Source organism: Hypanus sabinus, chromosome 4 (assembly GCF_030144855.1).
Source record: "Hypanus sabinus isolate sHypSab1 chromosome 4, sHypSab1.hap1, whole genome shotgun sequence".
Classification (NCBI taxonomy): domain Eukaryota; kingdom Metazoa; phylum Chordata; class Chondrichthyes; order Myliobatiformes; family Dasyatidae; genus Hypanus; species Hypanus sabinus.
The window spans coordinates 166,296,391-166,322,449 of record NC_082709.1 but is presented as its reverse complement, the minus strand read 5'-3'; the positions used below and the strand labels follow the sequence as shown (position 1 = coordinate 166,322,449).

Below are 26,059 nucleotides of genomic sequence, written 5' to 3'. Positions count from 1 at the left end.
AACTATGGGGAGTTATGTAAATAGAAGGCCTTACTTTCAGTGGCCTCCTCCTGTTTCTTTAGTATTCCCATGGTTTTAATCGAAGAGTGTTAACACTGCAGCTTGGAATTCATAGTCCGTAGAGTCTGCACGCACCTCTCTACTTCGGCTCTGCAGCGTGCATGTGTACGGTAGAATCTCCCCTCACAGGATGCTACAGGGACGGCAGCCCACCCTCCTCCCACCTCACTTAATGGGCTGGGCCGGGCTGGTTCGGCCGTCTGCTGAGCCTGGTTACGGACGACAGTGCGCATGTGCGGACCCCTCCCAGCCCGCCCACAGTCAGCCGCGCCTCCTTTACAGCGCATGCGCACTAACTCGGCGCGAAGCGTTCAAATCGGATCTCCCGCGAAATCTGTAGTTTTTCTTCCAGCTCGGATGTGTGGGGTTTAACTCAGAGACAGAGCAACTTAGTTTTGAATTCGTAACAAGAATAGTTTTAAGTTAGCTCTCCTTAGAAGTCCCACGAAACGAGTTAATTAATAATTATTAAATAACTCCTGGCCGCTCGTTTCATTTCCTGGGGTCTTGGAGCTTAAACCGGTGGCTGTAGGATGTCGGTCGAGCAGGTAGCCGGCTACTCGCCCAGCTTCAAGAAGCCCGCGGAAATCCTGAGGCTGCGGAGAAAGCGGACTCGCGGCGCGGCCGGTAGGCTTCCCTCGGAGGAGCTGCCGCCAACCTCCTCTGCTCAGAAGGCTGAGAACGGCGGCCCCGGCCACCAGCCGCAGAGCAAGAAGTGCCGGAGGAACCCGTTCGCCAACATCGCCAATACCTGTGGGCTGCCTGCCGAGAGTCCGGGCCCTGAGAGCGGACGGCCTGCCGAGGAGACGGCGCTGAGCAAAGGGGTTCCTCAGGTACACCATCCAAACTCCCACGTTGGCGATGTCAACGATTTCCCTCTTTACGTCTACACTTCCAGACAGATAATACCAGCGCAACACATAGGAAGAGTTAAACTAAAGTCAAAGTGCTGGAAATCTGAAATGTCATGAAGCATCTCTGGAAAGACGAACTTTTCCATTTTAAGCATTAACCCCGCTTCTCTTTCCACCGCCGAGTGTTTTCAGCATTTTTGTTTTATTTCAGTCTTCCAGCAACTTTCTATTATCTTCATTGATTAAAATAATATAAGTCAGAAATATACTCGAGTACTTCTCTAGGGGATGTGCCATTTTTCGGATATATTTCATGTTCAAGGGGGAAATTAAGCACGGTGGTGTTATCCATGAAACCCCAATCACTTAAAGTAAACTGTAGAGTGATTGTATTTGTGGGAGTTTAGCGTGTACTTCCCTCACCCTTTCTACATTATTGCAGTGACTGCATTTCGAAATATAGTTTGGCAGGAGGGGGCTTTGAGATGGACTGGAAGAGACCGGAGAGGTTCCCTATAAATAAAGGCCCGTACATGTTGGAAACCTAAATTTTACACCAAAATTCAGGTAGAATCAATGGAAGAAATAGATATTTAAGTGTAATGCATCTATTTTTCAATTTCAAAGAGCTATAACATCTTGCCCACCTCCTTTAGTAACCTCCAAAGTATTTTGCAGCTAATAAAATAATTAAAGCAATAGAGAGTTGCAGAACTGAAATGGGTCTTTCAGTACCTTGACTCTATTTACACTAACCAACCATTTAACATTAATCTCATTTTAAAATTATAATTTTACTGGGCATTTTCAGATTATAAAATGTGTTTGCCTATCTGGTAAAAGCTTGTCAAATGGAATGTTTACAATAATACTTGAAAGTTGCTGGAAAACTGGAGTTGTCAAAGGTGCAAAGCAGCTAATAAAGCACATCAAATTAAGAATTAACTTGAATGGTAAATGGTTTGAATCAGAGTGATACATTGAAGTTCGGAATCATACTTACCTGCTATAACCAAGACTGTTTATCAGACCAAGTCTGAAATAGACCAATAAAAAAAAATTAAGACAATAGCCTTGGATGATCATAGCCTATTCAAAAGACCATAAGATATAGGAGCATAATTAGACCATTTGGCCCATCAAGCCTGCTCTGCCATTTCATCATGGCTAACCCGTTTTCCCCCTCAGACCAAGTCTCCTGCTTTCACCCCATAACCTTTCATGCCCTGACTAATCAAGAATCTATCAACCTCTGCCTTTAATATACCGAATGAATTGGCCTCCACCGCCACCTGTGGCAATGAATTCCATTGATTTACCACTGACTAAAAAAATTTCTCCTCATCTATTCTGAATGGACATTGCTCTATTCTGATGCTGTGTCCTCTGGTTGTAGATTTTAATACAGTAGATGGTTGAAGGAAAACACAGAAGATTAAGGGTGGAAACTCCTGAACTTTTGGATTTTCCAGTTGAGATGGTGATTAATACGAGAGATTTTTAAGATGGGGGAATAATCAAAAGAGCACAGTTGAAACAGTACGGATATTTTGGAACATTGTAGGGCTTAAAGAACTTTATGAAAGCATTGCTACTGAAAATCTTGAACAATGTACACAAAATGCGGGGGAGACTCGGCAAAATAGGCAGCATTGATGGAAGGGAATGAACAGTGGATGTTTCAGGCCAAGACCCTTGATCAGGACTGGAAAGGAAGAGGAGCGAAGCCAGAATAAGGAGGTGGTAGAAGGGGAAGGAATGCAACCTGACAGATGAGGGGGATGAGGTAAGAATCTGAGAAGAGATGGGTAGAATAAAGGACTGAAGAGGAAGGCATCTAATAGCAGAGGACAGTGGTGCTAACATTGCTTATTTATAAACTGAAATCATTGTAGGTGCGTAAGCATAGAATTAACAGTCCAATTGAATTTCCTGTATGTGATCTTCTACTTCAAAAATACTTTATTAGAACATAGAAGCATAGAAAACCTACAGTACAATGAAGGCCCTTCCACCCACAAAGATGTGCTGAACTTATCCTTACCTTAGAAGTTACCTAGGGTTACCCATAGCCCTCTATTTTTCTGAGCTACATGTACAGTCCAAGAGTCTCTTAAAAGACTCTGTCGTATCCACCTCTACCACTGTCGCCGGCAGCCCATTCCATGCACTCCATTCTCTCTGTGTTTGGGGAAAAAAAATCTCTGTACTTCCAAGCACCTTAAAACTGTGCTCTCTCCTGCTAGCCATTTCAGCCCTGGGAAGAAACATCTTTTAAATAAATGGAAATTATTTAAATGAGAAATACTCAGCAGTTCCAGTAGCAACCCTTGTGAAAGAAGTGGTTAATATTTTAGGTTAAAGGCTTATGAAATGTAACAAGTCATCCTTGCAGGTAAAGGTATCAGTGTACAAGTAAGTAAAGAAATTGTGACCAGTTAATGCTTTTAGTGGTATTAGTTAAGGGATAAATATTGGTCAGTTTGCCTATCGCTAAAGTACGTCTACGGCAGATGCAATCTCAAATGGCTCTTCACACAGCTGTAGATTACCTGGACAATACAAACACCTATGTCAGGAGCTGTTTGTTGACTATAGCTCAGAGTTTACCACCATCATTCCCACAGTCCTGATCGATAGGCTACAGAATCTGGGCCTCTGTACCTCCCTCGGCAATTGAATCCTTAACTTCCTAACCGGAAGACCACAATCTGTGCAGATTGGTGATAATATCTCCTCCTCGCTGAAGATCAACACTGACGCACTTTGGGGTGTGTGCTTAGCTCACTGCTCTACTCCCTCCATACCCATGACAGTGCAGCAAGGTATAGCTCAAACACCATCTATAAATTTGCTGATGGTACAACCATTGTTGGTAGAATCTCAAATAGAGATGAGTGCAATATACCAGATAGTTAAGTGGTGTTGCAGCAACAACCTTGCACCCAATGTCAGTAAGACTGTGGACTTCAAGAAAGGTAAGACAAGGGAACACAAACCAATACTCAGAGGGATCAGAAGTGGAGTGAGCAACTTCAAGTTCTTGGATGTCAGGATCTAACCTGGTCCCAACATATTGATGCAGCTTTTAAGGCAAGACAGCGGCTATATTTCATTACGAGTTTGAAAAGATTTGGTTTGTCTACTAAAACACTCAAACTTCAGGAGATGCACTGTAGAGAGCATTCTGACAGACTGCATCACTGTCTGGTATGGGGGGGTGGTGGAGCTACTGCACAGGACCAAAAAAACCTACAGAAGGTTGTAAAATTAGTCAATTCCATCTTGGGAACTAGCCTTTGTTGTATCCAAGACATCTCCAAGGAGCAGTGCCTCAGAAAGGCGGCGTCCATTATTAAGGACACCTGTCAACCAGGGCATGTCCTCTTCTTATTATTACCGTCAGGAAGGAAGTACAGGATCCTGAAGGCACACACTGAATGATTCTGTAACAGCTTCTTCCCCTCTGCCATCTGATTCCTGAATGGACATTGAAGCCATTAACACCACCTCACATTTTCAAATAATATTATTCCTGTTCTGTACTATATTAATCTATCCATTTAATATATATATATATATCTTACTGTAATTGATCTATTTATTTTCTTTCTATATTATCATATAATGCATTATACTACTGTTAGGTTTAAAAAAATTCATGACACATGCCAGTGATAATAAACCTGATTCTGATGTTACCCTTCCCTTAGAAATTTTGCCATAAGATTTTGTTGTGTCCACCTGTAAATGAAGACATTTTAACATCTTGAATGAAGGGTATTTCTGTGGTTTAAAATTAACTTAATTTGGAATAACAGCCTGAATTGTGTGCCCAAGGATCAATGAATTCATCGCTTTGATTTGCCAATATACATTCATTCTTCTATTTGAACAATCTTGATTTAGTGATACAACTCGGAGTAGGCCCTTCAAGCCACTCTGCCCCTGCAATCCCACAACCCAAGTTACCCTTAACCTATTCATAGGACAATTTACAATGATCTGCCACGTATGTCTTTGTACTGTGGGATGAAACCAGAGCACCCAGGGAAAATCTGTGTATTCCACAGGAAGGATATAGAAAGTCCTTACTGAACTCTGGAACACACCCAGATGTAATAGCGCCACACTAACTGCAAAGCTACTGTAGCACCCATGAGACGATTTAAAAACCTGAGAAGTTTTTCACGTTTCAGTTATAGGTTAACACTATGATGCCACTTTTTGTTTATCGAGTATAGTGGTTAGCACAACGCTGTACAGTATAGGCAACCTGTTTTCAGTTCTCACTGCTCCCTGCAAGGACGAGGACATTCTTCCCGTGACTACATGGGTTTCCGCTGGATTGTTCTGGTTTCCCTTCTCAGTCTAAAGATGTACCAGTGGGCAGGTTAGTTGGTCATTGTAAATTTTCCTGTGATCAGGCTCGGAAACAGGATTGCTGGGCGGTGCAGCTCAAAGCTCCTATTCCCCACTGGATAATCTTGGGTAATTTCTATGGATAACCAATGGAGTTTAGCATACAATTGTATATCTTTAATGTTACTTAGATTTTATCTACTAATACCTATCTTCATTCTGTACAATAGGTGCTGCCTGCAGGAGATGAAGATTCCATTTTGGAAGCAAAATTTTTTTCCCAAGAAATACCATTTCCCATACAAAATAAAGTAAGGTTTTGTACATCATTATATTTTGTTGATTAATGTATATTTCAGCATGCACTAGAATAGCAAATAACAATAAATGGGATGCCAGCTCATTTTGCTGTTGGGATACAAAGGTTAACATGCCACATTAGAATCCAGTGGTTGCAATTCAGAAATGGAACACATTGAAGGACCTGGGAAATGTATTTGTAAGTGTTGGGCAGAGACAAGATGCAGTCTACTGTGAAGCTGACCTGAATTAATCATTCAGTATTTAGTAGTGTAAAGATTAACCAGTCTTACAGAAAATAGATAGCTGGTGAAATTTGTCTAGCACTGGACTTGCCCTTTGCTGCTTTGTAACCAGTTACCACAATTAAAATATTGTGTGACGTGAAAGAAAACTAGTAGAAATGACACCCGGTCATCTGGGAAATTTGCGTATTTGGCACCATTTGAGCCCCAAGCATGCTGGATTATTGGTCCCACTTTTTATGTTTTCGCCTTGATGACCGATGGCTTCACTATTACTCTGTGATTAGTGTCTAAATTGGGAGATCTATTCCACAGTTTAGTCAAACAACAGCCTGCATACAGAGTGGTAGCTAAAGGCAATTGTGCCAGACTCCTTGAGAGTTCTTGGGTGGAAAATAGGCCTAACAATGGTAGTGGAACAACAGTAATACTGGAGGGAAGCAAGATCTCTTGGTGTTCTCAGCATTGACTTCAGAAACTCTCAAATTTCATGTCATGTGGTAGACATCCTTACCATTACCTGCTTCCTTCAGCTAATGAATCAGTGCTCTTCATGTTGGGAACAATTAACGGACAATTTTTTCTGAATAAACTGATAGCGTAATGGTTAGCACAACACTATTACAGCTCAGGGCATTCCGGTGCAGTTCTGTAAGGAGTCTCTGTATGACCACCGAAGTGTGTGGTTTTTCTCCAGTTTCCTCCCACAGTCCAAAGACATACCAGGTAGGATAATTGGTTGCTGGGGCAGCATGGCTGGAAAGACCTACTCCACACTGTATTGCTAAAATAAAATTCAAAATTCAGTGCTATAATCTCATGAGTTCTTTTAATGGGATTATTTGATGGTAATTGCATTGTTGAGTAGCATGGAATATTTTTTTCCCCTCCTTTGTAATTTAGCTCAAAAGATCATCTTCAGAGTCAAAAACTACATATTGCATTAGGGAGAACTTGCATTTTTAACAGACTTTTTGACAAACTTCAGTAATTTCTCATGATTTTGTTTTTAATAATTTTCAGGATTCTAGAATACTACCTGAATGCACTTTACCTGAAAACTTCCCTGTTGACTGGAGCGTTAAAACATGGGCTTTATTCACATCCCCTCATCCTTTTACTTGGACTGATCAACTCAAAGCTTCAGAAGAAGCCAAAGGATTAATTCAACACTGTCGTTCCTCAATAGTTGATTTTCCTTTACATATAGAGGTACTAAATTAATCATCTTTAACTCATATTCTCATGTACTTTTTGCTACAATAAAATTGGAAATATTAAACAAATTAATTGATTAAAAATTTGGCATTTGGTTTGAATCTTATCAGGTCTATTTTCCTCTGTACGGAGCAAGGGCAGATTTTTAATAGTGGGAGGTCAAATTCCTTTGTGATAATTCGTACAAATTTAAGACAGTTTGCCAACATTGTGTGTGTGTAGGCAACTAATCACTTAAGATGGAAGTGCAGTGGGTCAGATTCTGAACTAATCTTTGCCTTTGAAAAGGTGGGATTAAAAGTTTGGAGTTGTGAGCAATGCATGAAATAACATTAATATATTGGGTTAATTTAAAGAAGAAAAGTTCAAATAAGTGTTGCACAGATTCCTGAAGTTAAGTTGTGACAAAACTAATTTCTTATTGACAGTATAAAACATTTTCCTTTATACAGGACCCAAAATCATGCACGGATTTACGCTGTGCCTTCCAACAAAATCTTGTATACTGGCTTCACCCCTCGCTGCCATGGCTATCACTTTTCCCTCGTATAGGTGCAGAGCGGAAAATGGCTGGCAAAAGTAATCCATGGGCACAAGATGAAGAACTCCAGCAAGTGCTAATGAGTGAATGGTATATTGGTGCCTTACTGTTTTTCACTTTAAAAATTCAATTAACTAAGGATTTTACTATGGATTTGGGTTAAAGCTTGTTTTCTGGGATTTGTATTCATAATTTGGAGTGAAAGCAATTTTGCTCAGTTTTCCATAAAAGAGCTCAATGAGAGCTTAATACTCTCATGACCCATCAGATTTCAGAATCTGCAGTCTCTTGTGTGTCTTACACTTAGAAAATGTAGATTTCTGTACCGGATAGGCAGGATTTTTGGAACTGAAGTTTTGCAGTATTTTTGTTATTATTTTTAAGTCAGTAAGCTTAAAAAATAATTGTACATACCTGCTTGTCCAGACCCATGACTCAAGATAAAAGTTCTGTCCTGGCCAGCATTATTTTTTTTCCCAACAGTTACCTCGATCTTGCAAAATTTGTCCAAATTGACTGCTGCACTAACTACATAACAGCATTGTTGATGGAATGCTATTGTGAGTTTGCATTTGATTGTCTTTCCAAATTATGCTATTGAGTCCAACTCCTAGGAATTCTAAATTCAACATTAGTGCCTTCAGTAGAGAAGACTATCATGAAATATAACAACACCTTCACTCCAAGTGACTGCTTCTTTATTCACTTTTTCCAGGTCACTCAGCTTTAGTTCATTGTATAATCTGCTGCGAGCCAAACTTTGCCCATATTTCTACTTCTGCACATACCAATTCACTGTGCTGTTCCGAGCAGCTGGAATAGCAGGGAGTGGTGTTCTTACTGCTGTTATTTCCCCTACAACAAGAGGTCTCAGAGAAGCTATGAAAGATGAAGGTAAGATAAGTTCAACCTTGATGTTCTATGATGGCAGTTGGTGGGGGCAGGGATGATTAGCCCTCTGAAGTCAATTCCTGTCCAGTTGAATTCTAGTGACATAGACCTTTTTTTAAAAAAAGAACTACCTTGCATTTTGAAATAGAAGGTGAATTATAACAGTTCTATTATTTATAGTGTTTATTCAGCCCTCTTCATGCAACTGGATCATAAATCCATTTGTATAATAACGCTGTAGCTATAATCATAGTTCAGAACATGATTCCCATAAAAATAGTGACACTTTTCATTAAATTCCCCATTTTGATATTGATAAGGTATATATTTATGTCAGTTTTTTTTCTTTGCACAGGGATTACATTTTCCTTGCCATTACTGGATGACAGAAGAAATAATAAAATTAAAAAAAGTGAAACTACAGATTTGGGGTTACACATTCCAGATGCTGAAACACAGGAAAAAATCTTGGATGTTCAGGAGTAAGTCTACTTTATGGGAAAAGATAATGTGGATATTTTGGAAAAGAGGGTTTCATGATATTAGGATATCTTAATGCTTTAATTAAAAGTCTTGTGATTTTTTTTTTTAGAGGCAGCTAAGGCACAGGGATGGGTGCTACTGACTTGACATGGGAGCAAATCTGCATTAGTTTTACAAATTATGCACATAAGATATGTAGAACATTTTTGTTTTGACTGTCACAAAACAGTATTTTAAACCAAAGCGGTTATTTCTGAGGCAAAAATTCTGAACTATAATTTTTCAATCCCTATATTTTCACCTTGGCTTGCAATTTTTAAGAAATTAAAACATTTATACAATTGCTTCAGCCAGTCAAGTTATAAATCTAATGAAATGACTAGAACTGATAAATTGATATTTAGAGATTTTAAAAAACCTGAACAATTATAGATGGGGAATCTGGCCATATAAATGCAGATTTTTTTTTTAGATTATTCACACCAATATTTGTGTTTAATATTTAAATGAATCTGGCACAAAAATATAAAAGCTGTGGGTATTAGTGATACTATGAAAATAGCTCACATAATTACATTAATTTCTACTATCATGAATGTTTAACAAGCATTTAATATATTTTTTTCGATGTAGGGAACATGCTGGTAGTAGTGAAGATGATGACAATGATGATGGTGGAATATCCTGGCTGAAAGAGATGGGTGTACAAGACAAAGTTAGAAAGCCTAGTTCTATGTCCATTAAACTGTATCCTTTTAAACCAAGTTTCCTGGAGAATGAAGCGCTGACAGGATTTCAGCTTGAATGATCAGAAGACGGAATGATGTTAAATTTTCATTTTCATTTAGCTTCTCCTGATCTGTTAGCTAAGATGTTCATAATGTAAACGTTTTATTGTCTACTATAATATGTTCCTTGGTTTCTTTATAAGTAGCAGGGAATAGTTTGTGCCTTGCATATTCATTTTGCAGTTATGAAAATTACAGGGTAGAAGCGCATGTAGTCACTTCAATTACATTGCTACTTATACATCAGCGATTTTTTGAGGAATTTTTTGCAAGTGATCTTCTGCATATAAATGAAACTCTTTTAAAACAGAAAACGTTAACGTTGTCAGCTTAGCAGATGCACCAAAGACTCAATGAAGAAGCTTGCAGTAAATTTAATTCAAACTTGCAGTCTCTTATTTCAATATATCTTGGTGCAGTTTTGTTGAAACTGTTCACTAGTGTTAGGGTATTCATTCCATAAATGTGTTGGGTTCCTGATGATTGCAATAATAAATTGAATAGTGGTTAATTTATGAGGTATCCAAGAGTTTTAATTGTTGAATGCATAAGTTAAAATTAGATTGTTGTTTATTGCAGCATTGTTATGAAATTTGCATATGAAAGACAGTCAATTTGCACTCTGTTTTGGAGAAGTATCAGATGGGTCCAGGAGAGTAGTATAGGCCATCTTGCTCCATCTTGTGTAAATAATGCCAAGGAAGAGAAGGGAATTGTTGTCAAGGTTTGCAAAGTACTATTATGGTATAAACTTGACTGTTATATTGTGTATATCCTCAGCCCAATCCCAAAACAGAATGCATCACTGTTTTCCAACTCTTTTTCACTCCTTTTAAACAGGCTAATTTTAATGTATTGTTTATTAACTCAATGATTCTTGCTGACCTTTCAAGCAAAGTTTAATCCACCAGTTGACTTGATTCAGCATGAGTTACTTTATGATCATGTTGATATTCATTGCAAAAATATATTGAACTTTGTGATTTGAAGGAATGCCTTTTTAACCCAGCAGTCAGAGAGTAGGCTTGTAGACCTAGCTTTTTCCTGCACTTTTTTTTAGCTCTAGTGCTCTTAACCAAACCTCTCCAACTGCCTGTGTTTACACCACATGTTGCTTTCAAAGTAGGTCGATCTGAAAAATAAAAGATGACCAGAATGAAAAGCATTAAAAGGGAAGAGTGGTGAGAGGTAGAGGAAAGAATGTAGGGATAAGGCAGCCTTGTATAATAAACTGTCAATGATTTCTGCCTTTTGTGTATTGATATCTCATAATTTTTAAGGGAATATTATTAAAGTGGTTGTTACAGGGCAGCTGTTGATCGTGAGAAGCTTGTGTCCCACTAAGGAAACTGAGAATTCAAATTCAAATAACTGAATTCAGCAACAATGAGTAATTCTAACTATAGGTTTCAGATTGTCACCACTCTGAATTTTCACAATTTTTTTGTATCATCAACTCTGGATTTCTGGCTTTTCCTTCATGTTAAAATCCAGTCGTAAGGAACACACCCTTGTGCGCATGGACCATAAGCCTGAATCAGCTGTAATGGTGAAAGGCCCTCAGACGTTCACTTTGTTAAACTTTCTTATGAACAACAAAAGCATAGTAGCTGGAGCTGGGCCCCAAGCAGGACTCCCACCTACACTCTTGGCCCCTGTTGCATTCAGAGGAGCCTCAATGCAGACATTAAAGGTGAGCTTTAAAGTACTAAACTGTTTTACTGCAAGTTGTGTTTATAGTAGAATATCATGTAATAACGTTACTACTCTAATTCATAATTTGAGATTTTACTCTGTAACTTGTGTATTTATTTCACAATAAGCCTCTTAAGTATTGTGTCCAGTTGCCCAAGAAAATAATTTTGCTTATTTTGGAACCTCTTTATCGCTGACCAAGTTACTAATTAAAGCAAGTTCCAATGATAATTCTTGCTTACCTACCTTAGCTGCCTAATTTGCAATAAATTGATCCATTGATTGGTCCTTGTTTCTTTTTCCCTCTGTACCCATCTTGTGAAGGTATTTTCAAAAAAAGTCAAAAATTACTATGAAGTATGTTCTCTCTCATGATTCCTTTATTTCAATTAAATTGGCCTTGCATGACCTGCCATATTGACTGATAATATTTAGCTTACAGGTTAGTTTGTCTAAACAAATACCTTTATAAATATTTATTGCACTTTTTCCAGCTTAATTACATCTTTTCCATAGCAGAGCACTAAAACATTGTGAAGTAGTGGGTAGATGAGATAGTATGAGAAAATTAAATGATGGTAATGATTAGCCCAGTTCCTACAGCTATGTTTTTTAAAAAAGGAGGGTAGTAAATACAAACACAATGTATATTGACGTTAATAGGAAATTGTGGGTAGCTCAAAGTATGGCTGATACATTAAACTATATCGCAGAGATTACAAATGTAGCAGAAATGGAAAATGAAGTTCTTATGACAGTGAACTTTAAAAAAATAAAATAAAATTGGAGAAAATAAGGAAATTGAGAGGATAAAATGTGGGCAAATCCTCATGATATACCCTGCATCATAGGATTCTGAAAGAGGTGATTGTAGAACAATCCTGAATATTCCATTTTTAAAACATAGAACAGTACAGCAAAATGTGGGCCCTTCAGCCCACAATGTTGTGCTTTATAAACCTACTCTACAATCAATCTAACCCTTCCCTCCTACATAGCCCTTATCACCATTTTTTTTTTACATCCATATGCCTAAGAGCCCTTATTATTTTCTTTAGGATGAATCAATCCTGCATCTTCCAAATTACCACCAGAAACTCCATCCATTGTCGCTTACTGTCAGCCCTTTTAGTGCTTTCTTAATAAACTTTAGCCAGCTCCACACTCAAGCTTTCTATTCTTGACTGAATACAGATGCATCTGATTTTAGTTTCTCCCTTCGCAAACTGCAGGGTGAATTCATTCATAATATAATCATTTTCTCTTAAAGGTTCCTTTACCTTAAGCTACCTAATCAAATCTGGTTTCATTACACAACACCCCAATCCAGGACTGCCTTTTCCCTAGTGGGCACAACCACAAGCTGCTCTAAAAAGCTATCTTGTAAACATTCAATAAGTTCCTTCTCTTGGGATTTAGCATCAACCTGATTTTCCCAATCTATCTGTATAGTGAAATCCCCCATGACCTTCATAACATTGCCCCTTTTACATGCCTTTTCTATCTCACATTGTAATCAGCCCTCATTCTGGCTACTGCTTGGTGACCTGCATATAATTCTCATCAGTCTTTTTACCCTTGAAGCTTCTCAACTGTATGCACAAGGATTCTACATCTTCTGATCCTATGACTCTAAAAATTTGATTATATATTTTACCAGCAAAGACACTCCATCCCCTCTACCCACTTGCCTGTCCTTTCGATAAGATATGCACCCTTGGATGTTAAACTCCAAGCTGTGATCTTTTAACCACAATTCTAATGCCCATTACATCATACTTGCCAATTTCCAACTGCGCTACAAGATCATCTGCATTATTTTGTATAGCGCGTGCATTCAAATATAACACCTTCAGTCCTGTATTCACCACACTTTTCAATTTTGACTCAAGTTGCCTGAAGTTAAATTCTATCCGATTCTAAACTTTGTCTTTTTATTCTGGAAACTTCAGTCATTTCTGCAGTAATTTACTTCATCCATACTTTTCCAAGCTGTTGAACTTGCATACCCCCCCCCCCCCACCACCACTATTTAAAGCCTGATCAACAACCCTAGTTATGTGATTTGCCCAGACCCATGGAAATATCTTGATCCTTCCCCAATACTGTTGCCAATGTCCCACAAATTCAAACATTTCTCCCACACCAATCTTTGAGCCATGTGTTTAGCTCTCTGATCTTATTAACCCTGTGCCAATTGGCACATGGCTCCAGTGGCAATCCAGTGATTATTACCTTTTTGGGTCTGCATTTTAACTTAGTCCTTGGTTGCTCAAATTCTGTCAGTAGAACCTCTTTCCTTGCTTCTCCTTCATTGTATGTACCTACATGGGCCATGACAACTGGATCATTCCAAATTGCTCTGCAGGTCATATGAAGTCAGGAACTCAGACATCAAGCAGACAATATAGCCTTAAAGACTCCTGATCTTTGTGACAAAGAATTGTCTATTCCCCTGACTATAATATCCTGACTACAATTATAGTTCCCTTTTCTTTCACCTTTTGACTGGCTCCAGAACCATGTTGCCATGAATGTTTCTCAAACTTCTATCAACCCCCATTCTCATAATCGGAGCAACAACCTCAGACCTGTGGGGCAACCTCAAAGGCCAAGGGTCCTCCAGCACTACCTCATGGACTTTGCTACCTGCCTCACTCGTAGTTATACCTTCTTGTCCCTGACCACAGACCAAATTTGTAATAGTTATTCTAGTATTCAAGTAACTCATCCCTTCCCTGTGTTTTGAAGTTCAGCTTCTAGGTAATCAATTTTGTGCCTGAGTTCCTAAAGCAAGCACTTTCTGCAGATGTTGTCATCAAGTATTACAGTGGGGGTCCAACAGCTCCCATATCATGCGGTCATGACACATTACTTGGTTCTGCATTGCTACTTTATTTAGTTGTAATTTGGTCTCTTTTTAGTTAACTGCTTTAAAAAAAAGTCTTGCATGTTCTTGCCTGCTACTCCCCTGTGCCTCCTTGCCATAGCCTCAGGAACCTTGGTCTCTGCCTTTTTTCGCCAAAACCTTTCGAGCTGAGGCCTCAGTTCCACATTCTAACTCTGTTCACTCTAACAATGGCTATTCCCACAATGGCCACTGTTTAAATCTCTTTTCATTGGCCCTTGGAGTCCAGTAGCAGGATGAACTGACATACGGAATTCTGAATCTTTCAGTGAGTCTGGGACATGAACATTTGACAGACTGTCCCTGAACTTCTGTTTAATTGGTTAAACCCTGGTGGTTCCATTCAGAATTGACGGTATTAGTCAATGAAGTCCAGTCTGTTGTTTTTATTTTGGAGACGTTTGCTAAGTAACTTGCAAAACTTGAGTGGAGAGGAAAAAATAGATTCAAAGCAAAATAGTGAAAATTAAAAGTCAAGCAGAAACTGTGGAGATGGGAACTGTTAATGTTTCTAGTTGTTGACCTTTCTGAAGGATCAGTAGCCTGAAATATTTTCTCTAATTGCTTTGGGACCTACTGCTGTGTATTTTTAATATTTCACCTTTTATCAAATTACCAAGACATTATTCTGTTTTCTTAGAATTTTCAGTAATATTTTTTCATAATTTATTCAGGCTAGAAGTATTAATGTTAGGACACAGCATTTATCTGGAATGAAGGACTCTCACTGCCTTGAGATCACTGGGCCCATCATGCCTCACGCCCTACACAGTCTGACACTGATGCTGAAGTCAGCACAGAAAGGAAACTTCACAGCCAGCTTTCACTCACATGAACCAACTTCTGTATTTAATGTAGCTCTCAAACTGGAACATCATGAAGGCAAGGTAAAGGGCATCAGATTTTTATCTTCAAAGTTTTAGCTCACAAAATGTAAGTTGTTTTCTGAATAGATTATTTTCTGAAGCCCTGGTGCAATTGATATTTGGGGAAATATGTAAAACTGCTATAATGCACAAGATGTGCTGTCAATTAATATGAGCAAAGTTGTCATTCTGGTTCGTCAATAAATTCCAGGTTCAAAACCCAACGAATGACTTGAGCAAAATGTATTAAAACACTTAACGGATTATTGGGAGTACCATCTTACAAATGAGATACTAAGTCAATATTTTGCTGCAAATAGAAGATCTAATTACAATATTTTGTAGCACAGAATAGTTTTCGCCTGTATTTTGCTCAATATTTGTTTCTCAACCAATATCATTGAAACAGATTACCTGGTTATTATCACATGTTGTGTACAGGGTTTTAAACTGGTGCCCTCTTCACTGCTACAGTGGTTAGAAGTATCAATTATATTGGAAAGCATACTCTCCTCAAGTCAAGAGTACAAAGAGCAGCATTGCATTGTAGTCAGATTTTGTAGGGACAAGCTGTACAGTTGAGGAAGGGTGAAGACAATTTTGAGAAAAGCAAGAACACTGGACGTATCCAGGAGTGGGTGAAAGAAAAAGAATATCAGAGTAGGAATGGAGAGCTGAAGGAAACTACTGCATAATTAAAGCCAATATTTTGAGGGAAAAGTGCAGTTAGCAAAGAGGAATGGGGCATGGGGAACAACAAAGGGGAAATAAAGCTGAGAAGGTGAGAGATGGGCATTTATATGGTTGGGTATGAAAATAAGAGTGGACTGAGAAACTTATTTGATAACAAAAGGTGATCATGGACATAGAATAATCTTGCAGAGTTGGTTGTGGTGAGGACCAATAAATTAAACATCCTATATTAGCGTATTGGAACAACCTCTTTAGAACAGGAATAATTATTTCCAGACTTCATTTGACAAAATTAAAAACAAAAAAAATCTGCTTCAGTTGTGTAAGCTTAAGATGAAGACTTTTTATGATGTAGGTACCACTAGCAAAGCCAGCTTTGTTGCATATCCTTCATTTCCCTTGAGGCTGATGAAGCACTGACTTGAGCTGTTACTATCTCTTTAGTAAAGTTATTCCCACAGAGCTGTTGGATAGGAAATTCCTGGTTTAGCTTCCATCTTTTTGAAGATGGTCATTTCACAGCAAATGTTCCTTCATTTATCATTCCTTACCTGAATTTAATCTAATCTTGCATGCAGATCTGGGCTTCTCTGTTCAGAGAGTGTGCATGAAATTGAACATAGTTTAATCATCAGCCTAGATCCAAGGCTATAGGGAGTAAGAGCATCAACAGCCTTGTAAAACACTCTCAGCGTGTCTGTTACGAGCATTTCACAGAAAAGATTGGGGCTTAGTATTATAATTCACAGGATCACTTGCTGCACTTCAGCTGTGAAATGTTCCATCAACAGAAAGGTAGATTGGATTAGGTACTGTGTGACTAAGGGAACTACTACCCAGCTAGAAGCAGGCAGAGGCAAGAGTTAAGGAAACAATAGTGATGGCAGAATGTTTGTTGCTTAAATTATTTGATAAATACTGCTGTAAATGAAAAGGAACGCATAACTAATTGGGAAAAATATGAAAATATATTGGGCTAATTTTCTGTAAACCAGCTTGCCTATTAACCTTTAGCTGGATGATTCAAGTTTGGGTGGTGTGATGTTGCACCAGATAATGCTGCTGTCTCAGGGTTCCAGAAATCTGTGTTTGATCCTGACCCTGTGCATATTTTAAATATACTCATGACAAGGTAATGTTCCCCTGGGTGCCAGATTCTCCTAGCTGCTTCTTGCATCTTGGGTTTGATAACATGATTAAAAACAAAATAAAGAATGGTGGAAATGGATCAGATAGAATTGCTTTTTTAATATCGCCTCAGTAGGCGCAGGCTTGTTGGGCCAGAAACGATGTTACTGTGCTCTTTCTCCAAATAAAATATTTTGACTCAACCCTTATAATACTTGGACAACGTTAAGACAGGCCCTTTGTTTGCAACCTGTCAGGGACTTGATGTGTGTGTGATACTTTAAAATCATTCAAAAGTCAATAAAAAGAGATGTTAAGAATGTATATTTAAATATTAGAAAACACTCAAATACAGTGTAGTTATATTGACTTCTCCATTGGAGCTGTTTTAATTCAAATAGATGAGCTGTTTCTCTAGATGGCTTTACTTGCTCGGTAAGATGTCTGAACTTTGGGAACACATACTCCTGTGACTAGCTTGATTTTCAGACAAAATTTAAATGTAGATCCTTTGGGATATTGGGTGACGAATAGTGTGGTTATCTCAATGCCATCTAGGAAGTTGAATTTCATTGAGATCATGTACTTTGCTTAATATAAACCAATTACACTCTTGTATTTTCATTTACTATTTGCATGCTAAGCATTCAAATCCCCTTTTGTTTTGGCAGGACCACTCTTTGAGTGAAATGTCTAATTATGGTCTACACCCAGAAACTCTGAATCAACTAATGCAACAGCCAACCTTTGGAAAATCCTCCATGAAGCATCTAGAAATGAAGGACTATCGGTATTTGTGGAAATTGTAATTGCTAAAATTCCAGTAGAACTTGTGACTCACTCAAAAGTTTCAGAAGTCACCTTCATAGGTGTTGAGACAAAATACAACTAAATGCTGGAGAAAACGGCAGATGGATTTTATAAATGAATGTTGATTGAAGCAGATGACCAAAAAATAGATATTAAATGACACATACCAAACCTATTTATTATATTATACATTAGTATTAACCATGTTATTTAAAATTCTTTTTAATGCATACAATAAATGCATTTCATATTTTGTGATGCTGGGTCATTGGAGGCTATTTGAAATGTCTGTTTGAAATAAGGAATTTTTTTTTTGAACCATTGGATCAGTGAGATTCTATTGTAAATAGTTTATCTGGAAATGAGGGGCTATTAATGTGTAGGATAATGAATCCTAGATTTAAAGGAGCTGTAGGTGAATAGAATACTATTTGACTTTTTCATTAAGGTAAAGTTATGAGTATTAGACAAGGCGTCTAAATTATTTTTAGCTTTATCTAGGAGATTGTTAACAGCTAGTAGCCTTTTCTCATTAAATAATTCCCTGCTATTGGATGTGTTAGAAATCAGCCTTGTCAAATATTGTGACAAATACGATTTCCAGATCATCAGCCCCACAATTTACTGGCATGTATGTTCTCTCCAGTTAACTGTATCAGTAACAACGTTTATATCAGTGTTTATATATTGGTATTGCTGTATAAGAACTGCAGTCATTTTTTTTTATTTACACTGCCACAGTGAGAAAGCAAATAAGCAAACAAAATTTAGGGTTGTATTAATCTTTAGAATGTGAAGTTTTGCTTATTTTAGTGTATTTTATCTAGAAATTTGTTTTAGCCTGTGATAAATATAGCGTACAGTTAACACACTGAAATAGGATGAGAATTAACTAGATCTCAACTGATACAACTTAAGATTCCGGCACATTTTAGTTTGTAGCAAACTGCATGTTGATTTAATCATAAATCAATTTATAAAAGTGTAAAGTAATTATAAATCTCAAAATAGAAAAGAAATATATACTGTATATATAGTCAGTTTTTAACTTGAACAATCTATATTCAACATTGGGCAGATTTTCCACTTGCTGGATCCAGTGCCTTTTCAGCTGCATTTAAAGTGCCTAATTGACTATTTATTGTATTAAATATTCAAATTAAGCTTAGTTTGAGTTTTTTCTTTAATCAGACAAGCATTAGGCACTTCCTCAACTTATACTTGTCATCTAAATGTATGCAATACTATCTAATTGAAAAGTAGAAATCAAACCATTATTTCAATTTCCAGTTTTTAGTTGACATTAGAGGCTGAGTTTGGACTTTATTAGATTTTAAAACATTGAGTGCTATTTGTTTTCCTTGTATTGCTTGCATGACTTGTTCTTTTTTCGCACATTGGGTGTTTGACAGTCAATTTAATTGATTCTTTTGGGTTTCTTTGTTTTGTAGCTGCCTGTAAGAAGACAAATCTCAGTTGTACATTGATAACTTTGAAAAAGCTAGTAAAAGCGGAGAGATGACACTTGTCAGCAGTAGGTCAGTCCAGTTTATACACAATCCACATCATAAACAGTAACCAGCTGTGTGTTCATTATGTGAAGTTAAAATGCCAGTCAAGCTTCAGACAATTCAGGGTCTGATTTATCATTTATTTTCATTGAATGATAATTTTATGAATCCTGGTCTCATGCAACAAATAATTCTAACATTTTTTCACTGCCACTATATAATTAGGTGCAATATTTTTCATGAGCTAAGACCTGGCCTGCTGAGTTCATCCAGCATTTTGTGTGTGTAGTTCTTTTGGAAAGATGGTTTCCCATTGTGTATACTCTATCTCAAAGCTTAAGACTTCGATCTTGGATTACGGTGCCTATGATTGGCCAGTCAACTGTGCTCAACCTCTTTATGGAGGTTGATCAAAACTGGTGTAACTTTAGAAGCATTCAAAGAAAGATGAAGTTGACAAAATTTCACCTATATCAGTCTAGATTAGTTTCGTAATCTTGGTAGAACAAGCAAAGACCCTTCAGGAAGGGTAAGATGAAGGAACACATACCAATACTCATAGAGGGATCAGAAGTGTAGAAAGTGAGCAGCTTCAAGTTCCTGGGTGTCAAGATCTGAGGATCTAACCTGGTCCTAACATATTGATGTAGTTATAAAGAAGGTAAGATAGCAGCTATACTTTATTAGGAGTTGGAAGAGATTTGCAGTCAACAAATACGCTCAAAAACTTCTATAGTTGCACCGTGGAGAGCATTCTGACAGGCTGCATCACTGTCTGATATGGAGGGTCTACTGCACAGGACCGAAAGAAGCTGCAGAAGGTTGTAAATCTAGTCAGTTCCATCTTGGGTACTAGCCTACAAACTATCCAGGACATCTTCAGGGAGTGGTGTCTCAGAAAGGCGGCATTCATTATTAAGGAGCTCCAGCACCCAGGGCATGCCCTTCTCTCACTGTTACCATCAGGTAGGAGATACAGAAGCCTGAAGGCACACTCAACGATTTATGAACAGCTTCCCCTCCGCCATCTGATTCTTAAATGGACATTGAATCTTTGGACACCACATTTTTTAATATACAGTATCTGTTTTTGCACATTTAAAAAAAATCTAATTCAATGTACATAATTGATTTTCTTGAGTTTGTTTTCTCTGCTAGATTATGTACTGCTGCTAAGTTAACCAATTTCATGTCACATGCTGGTGATAATAAACCCGATTCTGATTCCATTTTACAGAAAATGTTTGCAAACCTACTGACTGTGTACTCTTAATTTTGGCCAACATTATATTTACAGGTATAAGCAGGTTGAAAGGGGGACCTCTAGCTATCATTTATTTGCAACTCAGTATCTCAGATTACTGGATTGCTAGTTGTCTGATATTCTATGTTAAACCCAGAAGCTGAACTGTAGCAGGTTAAAGAGGTGTACTTTGATTATAGTGCCCTGCTTCATGGCAGTGACAGTTAGTGCTTGTATACGAGGCAACTGGTAACATCTGAGAAAGTCAAATTAATGCCTAGTATTTTTTTCTAATAGTGTTTTAAAATTTTACTCATTTAAATGTTTTGCTATTAGGCATTTAAAAATACTTAAGCTTTTGAAAACTGGCAAGCTCTCGAATCATTCAAGGGATGGAGCCTCCGGGTAAGTGCCCGTAGCCTGCACTGAGCTACATATGCTCATCCAACTCTCCAAGAAAAAGTTCAGATGGATAAGGAATATGGGCAGGGGGCTAAGCCCAGAATGACTGCCTGAGTAGGAACCAGATACCATCATTAAAACCACTTAACAGAGCATGAAAAAGTTGCTTTCAAAATAATCAAGTAATTGATAGTATAATAAAACTTTATTTACAGAATTGCTGAACAATTTTCAAAGTAGTGCAAAGTAATTTATGGAGGGTCATCTGGGGCATTCTTAGAACTTGTGGCTGAAGTAGCACCTTCTTTTGGAACAAGTCCTATGGCCTGCAGAGCAATGGTGGCTGCTGAGGCTTTTGCATGCTTCTTATTGGGACTAGCAAGGCTGGGTTTGTACTCTGTGCCATTGATCATCACCTGTCACAAAAATGCATATCATCTTCTGTAAATGCAATAGTCATAGGCTCACCATATTTTTCAATTTATTTCAGCAGTTGTTTACACATGGCAAAATTTAAAGATTTATATACAGTCCAAATCTTGGTGTCTAGTATAATGTTGCTTCATCTTTGCTCACCACCTAGCTCATTTCAAATATGTTAATTCTATTCTGTTCATGTCATGAAAATGTGAAGATGATTACAAGCACATTTTAATACGATGGCACTTATTTTTATATACTATAGGAAAACACACGAGAAAAAATCACAAATAATAAGACGTTTAATTTCCTTTGCCAGCTCTGACTTTCACCATTCCAATTTTTGTACTGATATTACCACGTTTAATCTTAGTTAGCCTTTCCTGAATAAGTTTTGTACTTTAGAATTTGTATTCAATTCTGACCGAACCTTGTCCCTAAAAGTGTATAAGGGTCAAAACAGTTGAAACACATACTAATTCCAAGATTCTCCAGATTGGTAATCCTGTCTGGAAGAAATGTTTTGTCATTACTTGGAATCTACTACCCAATCCAAAAGCATATGTTTGATTGAATCTTACAACTATTATATTTTTTCTGTAAATAACAAATTAATGTGCTTCAGAAAATATGGCTAATAATGAATTAAATAATGGCTTTCCTCACCTTGAACAGAAAATGTTTACAGTGATCTGGGCCACTGTCACAAACCATCAAAAATTTAGGTGGTGGCCATTTTCTCTTGTTACAAATTTCTATCAAAGCAGAAACAGGGTGTTTTCCTAAGGATCAAACAAAGTAATAGCAATTTGTCATAAAATGCAGGCAACCAGAATTTAACAATTTGTAATTAAAGCAATGACTAAATCCAAAAGGTTTTTATAAACATCCAAGGAAACAAAAAAAAACAAGGAATATAGCTCAGTATTCTGCATTATGTAATTTTTGTAAAAGTGTTACTCAGAAAATTATTGATAGTTTGTAATATTCTGGTTGAGGAGCTACCACCTAAAGTCAGCAGCAAAATATAAAGATTTGATGAATGACACTGTGGCTGTGTACTTGTACCTGACAAGTCCTTCATTATGGGGAAATTTCCAAATTTCTTCTGTGTTTTCTCTCCTTCTGCAACCAGACCTAAATGGTATAAATGTTGGATACTAGTAAATAACATTGTGACATAAAGTTAAAAATGCCATTATTTTATCAGATCATGGCCAAGCATTTGAAACATCAAGCTGTGTTTCAAAAAAATCTTCACCTACTAAATGATGGAGAGCTTATTAAAAGAAGCAAATCCCCAACCATGCTCACAATGATTTGTTGGAGATGAAGATCTGTCTTGGGAATAAAATTGCAGAAAGGCTACAGCATATAGGACATTTTGTTTACTGAGTCTGTGCCATCATTATGCTAGAGCAAACCAGCCAGACCCATTCCCCTATCTTCCTCACAGCCTGGCATCTTGTTTCCCTTTCAAGAAGATATCCAGCCCCCTTTTGCTCTCACTGCTTCCCTAGTACTGTATTCCAGATTCTGAAATGTTCTCCAGTTAAGCATGGAATCGCCAAGAGGTTTATCGCAGAATATTGGGACCAGTCAAATTGCATAAACAGGATTGTAGTCTATGCTTTAAACTGGAGGAAGCTAACAGGATAGTTAATAACTTGAGAAGATTAGAAAGAGGTGGCACAGGAAATTGACAAAGTACAGTGACAGGCTGTGGCAGATAATGTAAACTAAATTTTACAGCACAACAGAATTCTCTTGAGTTCTTTCCTTGGGATGGTGGGGGAGAACAGATCATTAGATGGAAATAAATATTTGAAAGATTAAGGAACTAAGGGTTATAGGGAACCGGCACAGAAAAGTTGATGCCAACAGAGATGGGCTATGTTCATATTGCATAGCTTCTCAAATCTTTTTCAGCTGATCCACTCCCTCTCCACCAACATGCCAAATTTTGACCCCACTCCTCACTTGACCCAAAACCAATGCTCTCTCTACTAGGAGCACACGTTAAGTCGAAACTGACCGTAAGTATTTCAATCTATTTTCTGAATATATAAACATTGTGGAAACCACACACCTGATTTATCACACTAGTGACATCAATCTTAATGATTAACATAGAAAACTGACATTAACATTAGTTGAGGGGTTGTTGCTGTAATGCTACTCCATGCTATATTGATGAGCTAAAGCCACAAAGCATCTTCACCTTTACGGTCAGTCTTGAAGTCAACAACAATAGGTTCTACTGGTCCATTTTTATTTTTCCCCAGTCCTTCGCCTTCTCTCCATCCCATTTTCTGCATCAATTGTGCTCCCATTCCTCCAGTTAAAGGTGCAGCTTTCAGGAACTGATCCTGTTCGTAAGTAGACATGTAGACAGAGGTCAAAGTAGCCTTTTACAGCTACACTGATCAACACAATTTGCAATTTCTGGAATGCATTATTACATAATACATTCTAAAATTTAAATCCAAATTACAATTGTAAATAAGTCATTGTTTAAGTCACAAGAACTTTCAAGAAACATGCTTCAAAAAGACTGCACAGCATAGTCATAATTGGAAAGGAATGTGGGTGAGAGATTACTCAGAGTGGATCTCAGAATGAAATTAATTTAATATTTACCTTGGAATATTATGAAAGTAAAAGAGACTGCAAACTTGGTAACAAATGATCAGAATTGCTTACAACTAAAGGTCAACAAGCAATAAGAGGATAGCTCAAAAAGGGACAAATTAATGTGAGCAAGAAACATGGTCAGCGCTTGTATAATATGAACAGTTTTGGATATTAGTGTTCTTGAGTGGACCATCATAAAAGCTGCAAAGCTGAACATTTGGTAATAGTGTGAATTCATTGCATTAAATGATGTTGGAATGATTCATTTAAGCTTATATAGAAAAGAATATGCCCTTCACCACAAAATGCTAAATTAAACTGCACATCTGCCTGTACATAGTCTATATCCCACAATTCTCTGCCTGTTCCTGTATCAGTCAGCCAATCAGTCCTTGGTGGTCAGTATTTTGAATTTTGTGCAGTGCCTAATCCATGCTTTGTAACAATAAAAAAGCCTTTCATTGGCCAAATAAAATATGAAAATAAGATTGTCTAAAATATGCAAAGTCACTGTGTAGGTTGCAGTTGGTGGAAAATGTGCAGTCTGGAATTGCTTGGAACAGGTACTTGTCTCAAATCTTCCTGATTCAGACGCAACTTCCTCAGATGTGAGTTGAAATGCTCCAGACCCACTCCTGAGAAATATTGAAAAGGAATATTTGGACTTTTTTTTTTAGAGCCATAGAGTAATAAAGCAGAACAGCACAGAAACAGGCCCTTTGGGCCAAATAATCCATGCTGAACTATTATTCAGCCTAGTCCCATTAATCCCTACCATCATGTATTTTTCCAAACTTCCCTATAATGTTGCAATGACACCAGCATCCACTACTTCCACTGGCACCTCTCACCACCCTCTTAAGTGAAGAAGCTCCCCTCTCAGGCTTCTCTTAAACATTTCACATTTTACCCTTAAATGACAGACCTCTAGTTCTAGTCACACTTGACCTCACTAAAATAAGCTTGTTTTCATTTACTGTATCTCAACACCTCATAATTTTGTATATTACCATAAAATCTCCCCTCATTCTCCCATGCTCCAGGGGATAAAGTGATAACCTATTCAACCTTTCCATGTAACTCAGGTCTTTAAATCCCAGCAACAGCCTTGTAAATTTTCTCTGTATTCTTTCAACCTTACTGATGTCTTTCCTATAGGTAGGTGACTAGAACTACACACAAGACACCAAATCTGGCCTCATCAACATCTTATTCAAATTCAGCATAACATCCCAACTCCTGCACTCAGTACTCAGATTTATAAAGGTCATTGTGCCAGAAGTTTCCTTTACAATCCTATTTACCTGTGATGCTACTTTCAAGGAGTTAGGATATGTACTCCCAGATCCCTTTACTCTACCACACTCCTCTGTGCCTTGCCATTCATTGTGCAAGACGTACCCTGGTTTGTCTTTCCAAAGCGCAACACCTCACACTTGTCCGCATCAAATTCCATCAGTCATTCTTTTCAGCCCGTTTTTCCAGCTGGTCCAATCACGCTGCAAGCTTTGACAGCCTTCCTCATTGTCCACTATGCCCTAAATCTTAGTGTTATCCATAGACTTGTTGATCCAAGAATTTATTTACATCTCATACAGAGATGCATAATCATAACAGGGCTAGTTTATCCTGTAACATATTGTATAACGGGGAAGACATTTGAGATGGAGAGCAAGGATTCTGCAGAGGCTGATACAATGGAACAAGTGTGAAGTATTTCCTACATGTGACATTATGTTAGGTTGCCCATGACAACAAGACAGCTGAAAGGATTTAATTGGCAAATGATCTGCATACCGTGAGGCCGGTGTTCAGAGTTCAATCATGAACCATCACCTTTCTTTGCCCTTCCTCTCTGCCTACTAGTTTGTAGAGGTAAAGGACAATTAATACCTCAAAGGGAATGTAATCCTGCAGTCAGATGTACAATTTTAATGGTTAGTATAAGAGCTAAATTGCAGTAAAAGGCAAACCTTGTAACTCTATAAAGAATTCAAGTTTGAACAA

At 37.8% G+C, this 26,059-nt stretch overlaps 2 protein-coding genes across 10 annotated transcripts in view; one reads left to right on the top strand and one right to left on the bottom strand.

The window, feature by feature from the left end:
* The first annotated feature begins 480 nt into the window (after positions 1–480).
* Positions 481–21,173, top strand: LOC132393461 (protein downstream neighbor of son homolog). 3 transcript variants are annotated; one of them, XM_059968723.1, is made up of 11 exons: positions 481–893; positions 5,507–5,587; positions 6,845–7,033; positions 7,492–7,670; positions 8,296–8,474; positions 8,827–8,953; positions 9,588–9,701; positions 11,237–11,435; positions 15,020–15,232; positions 17,704–17,822; positions 19,294–21,173. In XM_059968723.1, the coding sequence occupies exons 1-11, from the start codon at positions 594–596 to the stop codon at positions 19,301–19,303; spliced, it is 1,710 nt and encodes a 569-aa protein (XP_059824706.1). In that variant the 5' UTR covers positions 481–593; the 3' UTR covers positions 19,304–21,173. The 3 variants fall into 3 exon arrangements, with proteins under 3 accessions (XP_059824706.1, XP_059824705.1, XP_059824707.1); XM_059968722.1 differs by having other exon boundaries at positions 17,704–21,171; XM_059968724.1 differs by lacking the exon at positions 15,020–15,232 and having other exon boundaries at positions 17,704–21,073.
* The window catches only part of LOC132393460 (protein SON-like), a 50,520-nt gene continuing 45,632 nt past the window's right edge, over positions 21,172–26,059 (bottom strand). For 2 of the 7 annotated variants that reach the window (XM_059968715.1, XM_059968716.1), the window contains exons 9-12: positions 23,640–23,787; positions 22,487–22,555; positions 22,085–22,200; positions 21,172–21,414 (exon numbers count right to left, since the gene is read on the bottom strand). In XM_059968715.1, coding sequence (XP_059824698.1) covers positions 21,250–21,414; positions 22,085–22,200; positions 22,487–22,555; positions 23,640–23,787 — 498 coding nt within the window. In that variant the 3' untranslated portion in view covers positions 21,172–21,249. Of the gene's footprint in view, positions 21,415–22,084; positions 22,201–22,486; positions 22,556–23,639; positions 25,964–26,059 lie in introns of those variants that run through there. The other 5 variants (XM_059968717.1, XM_059968720.1, XM_059968719.1 and 2 more) reach the window with 3 other exon arrangements.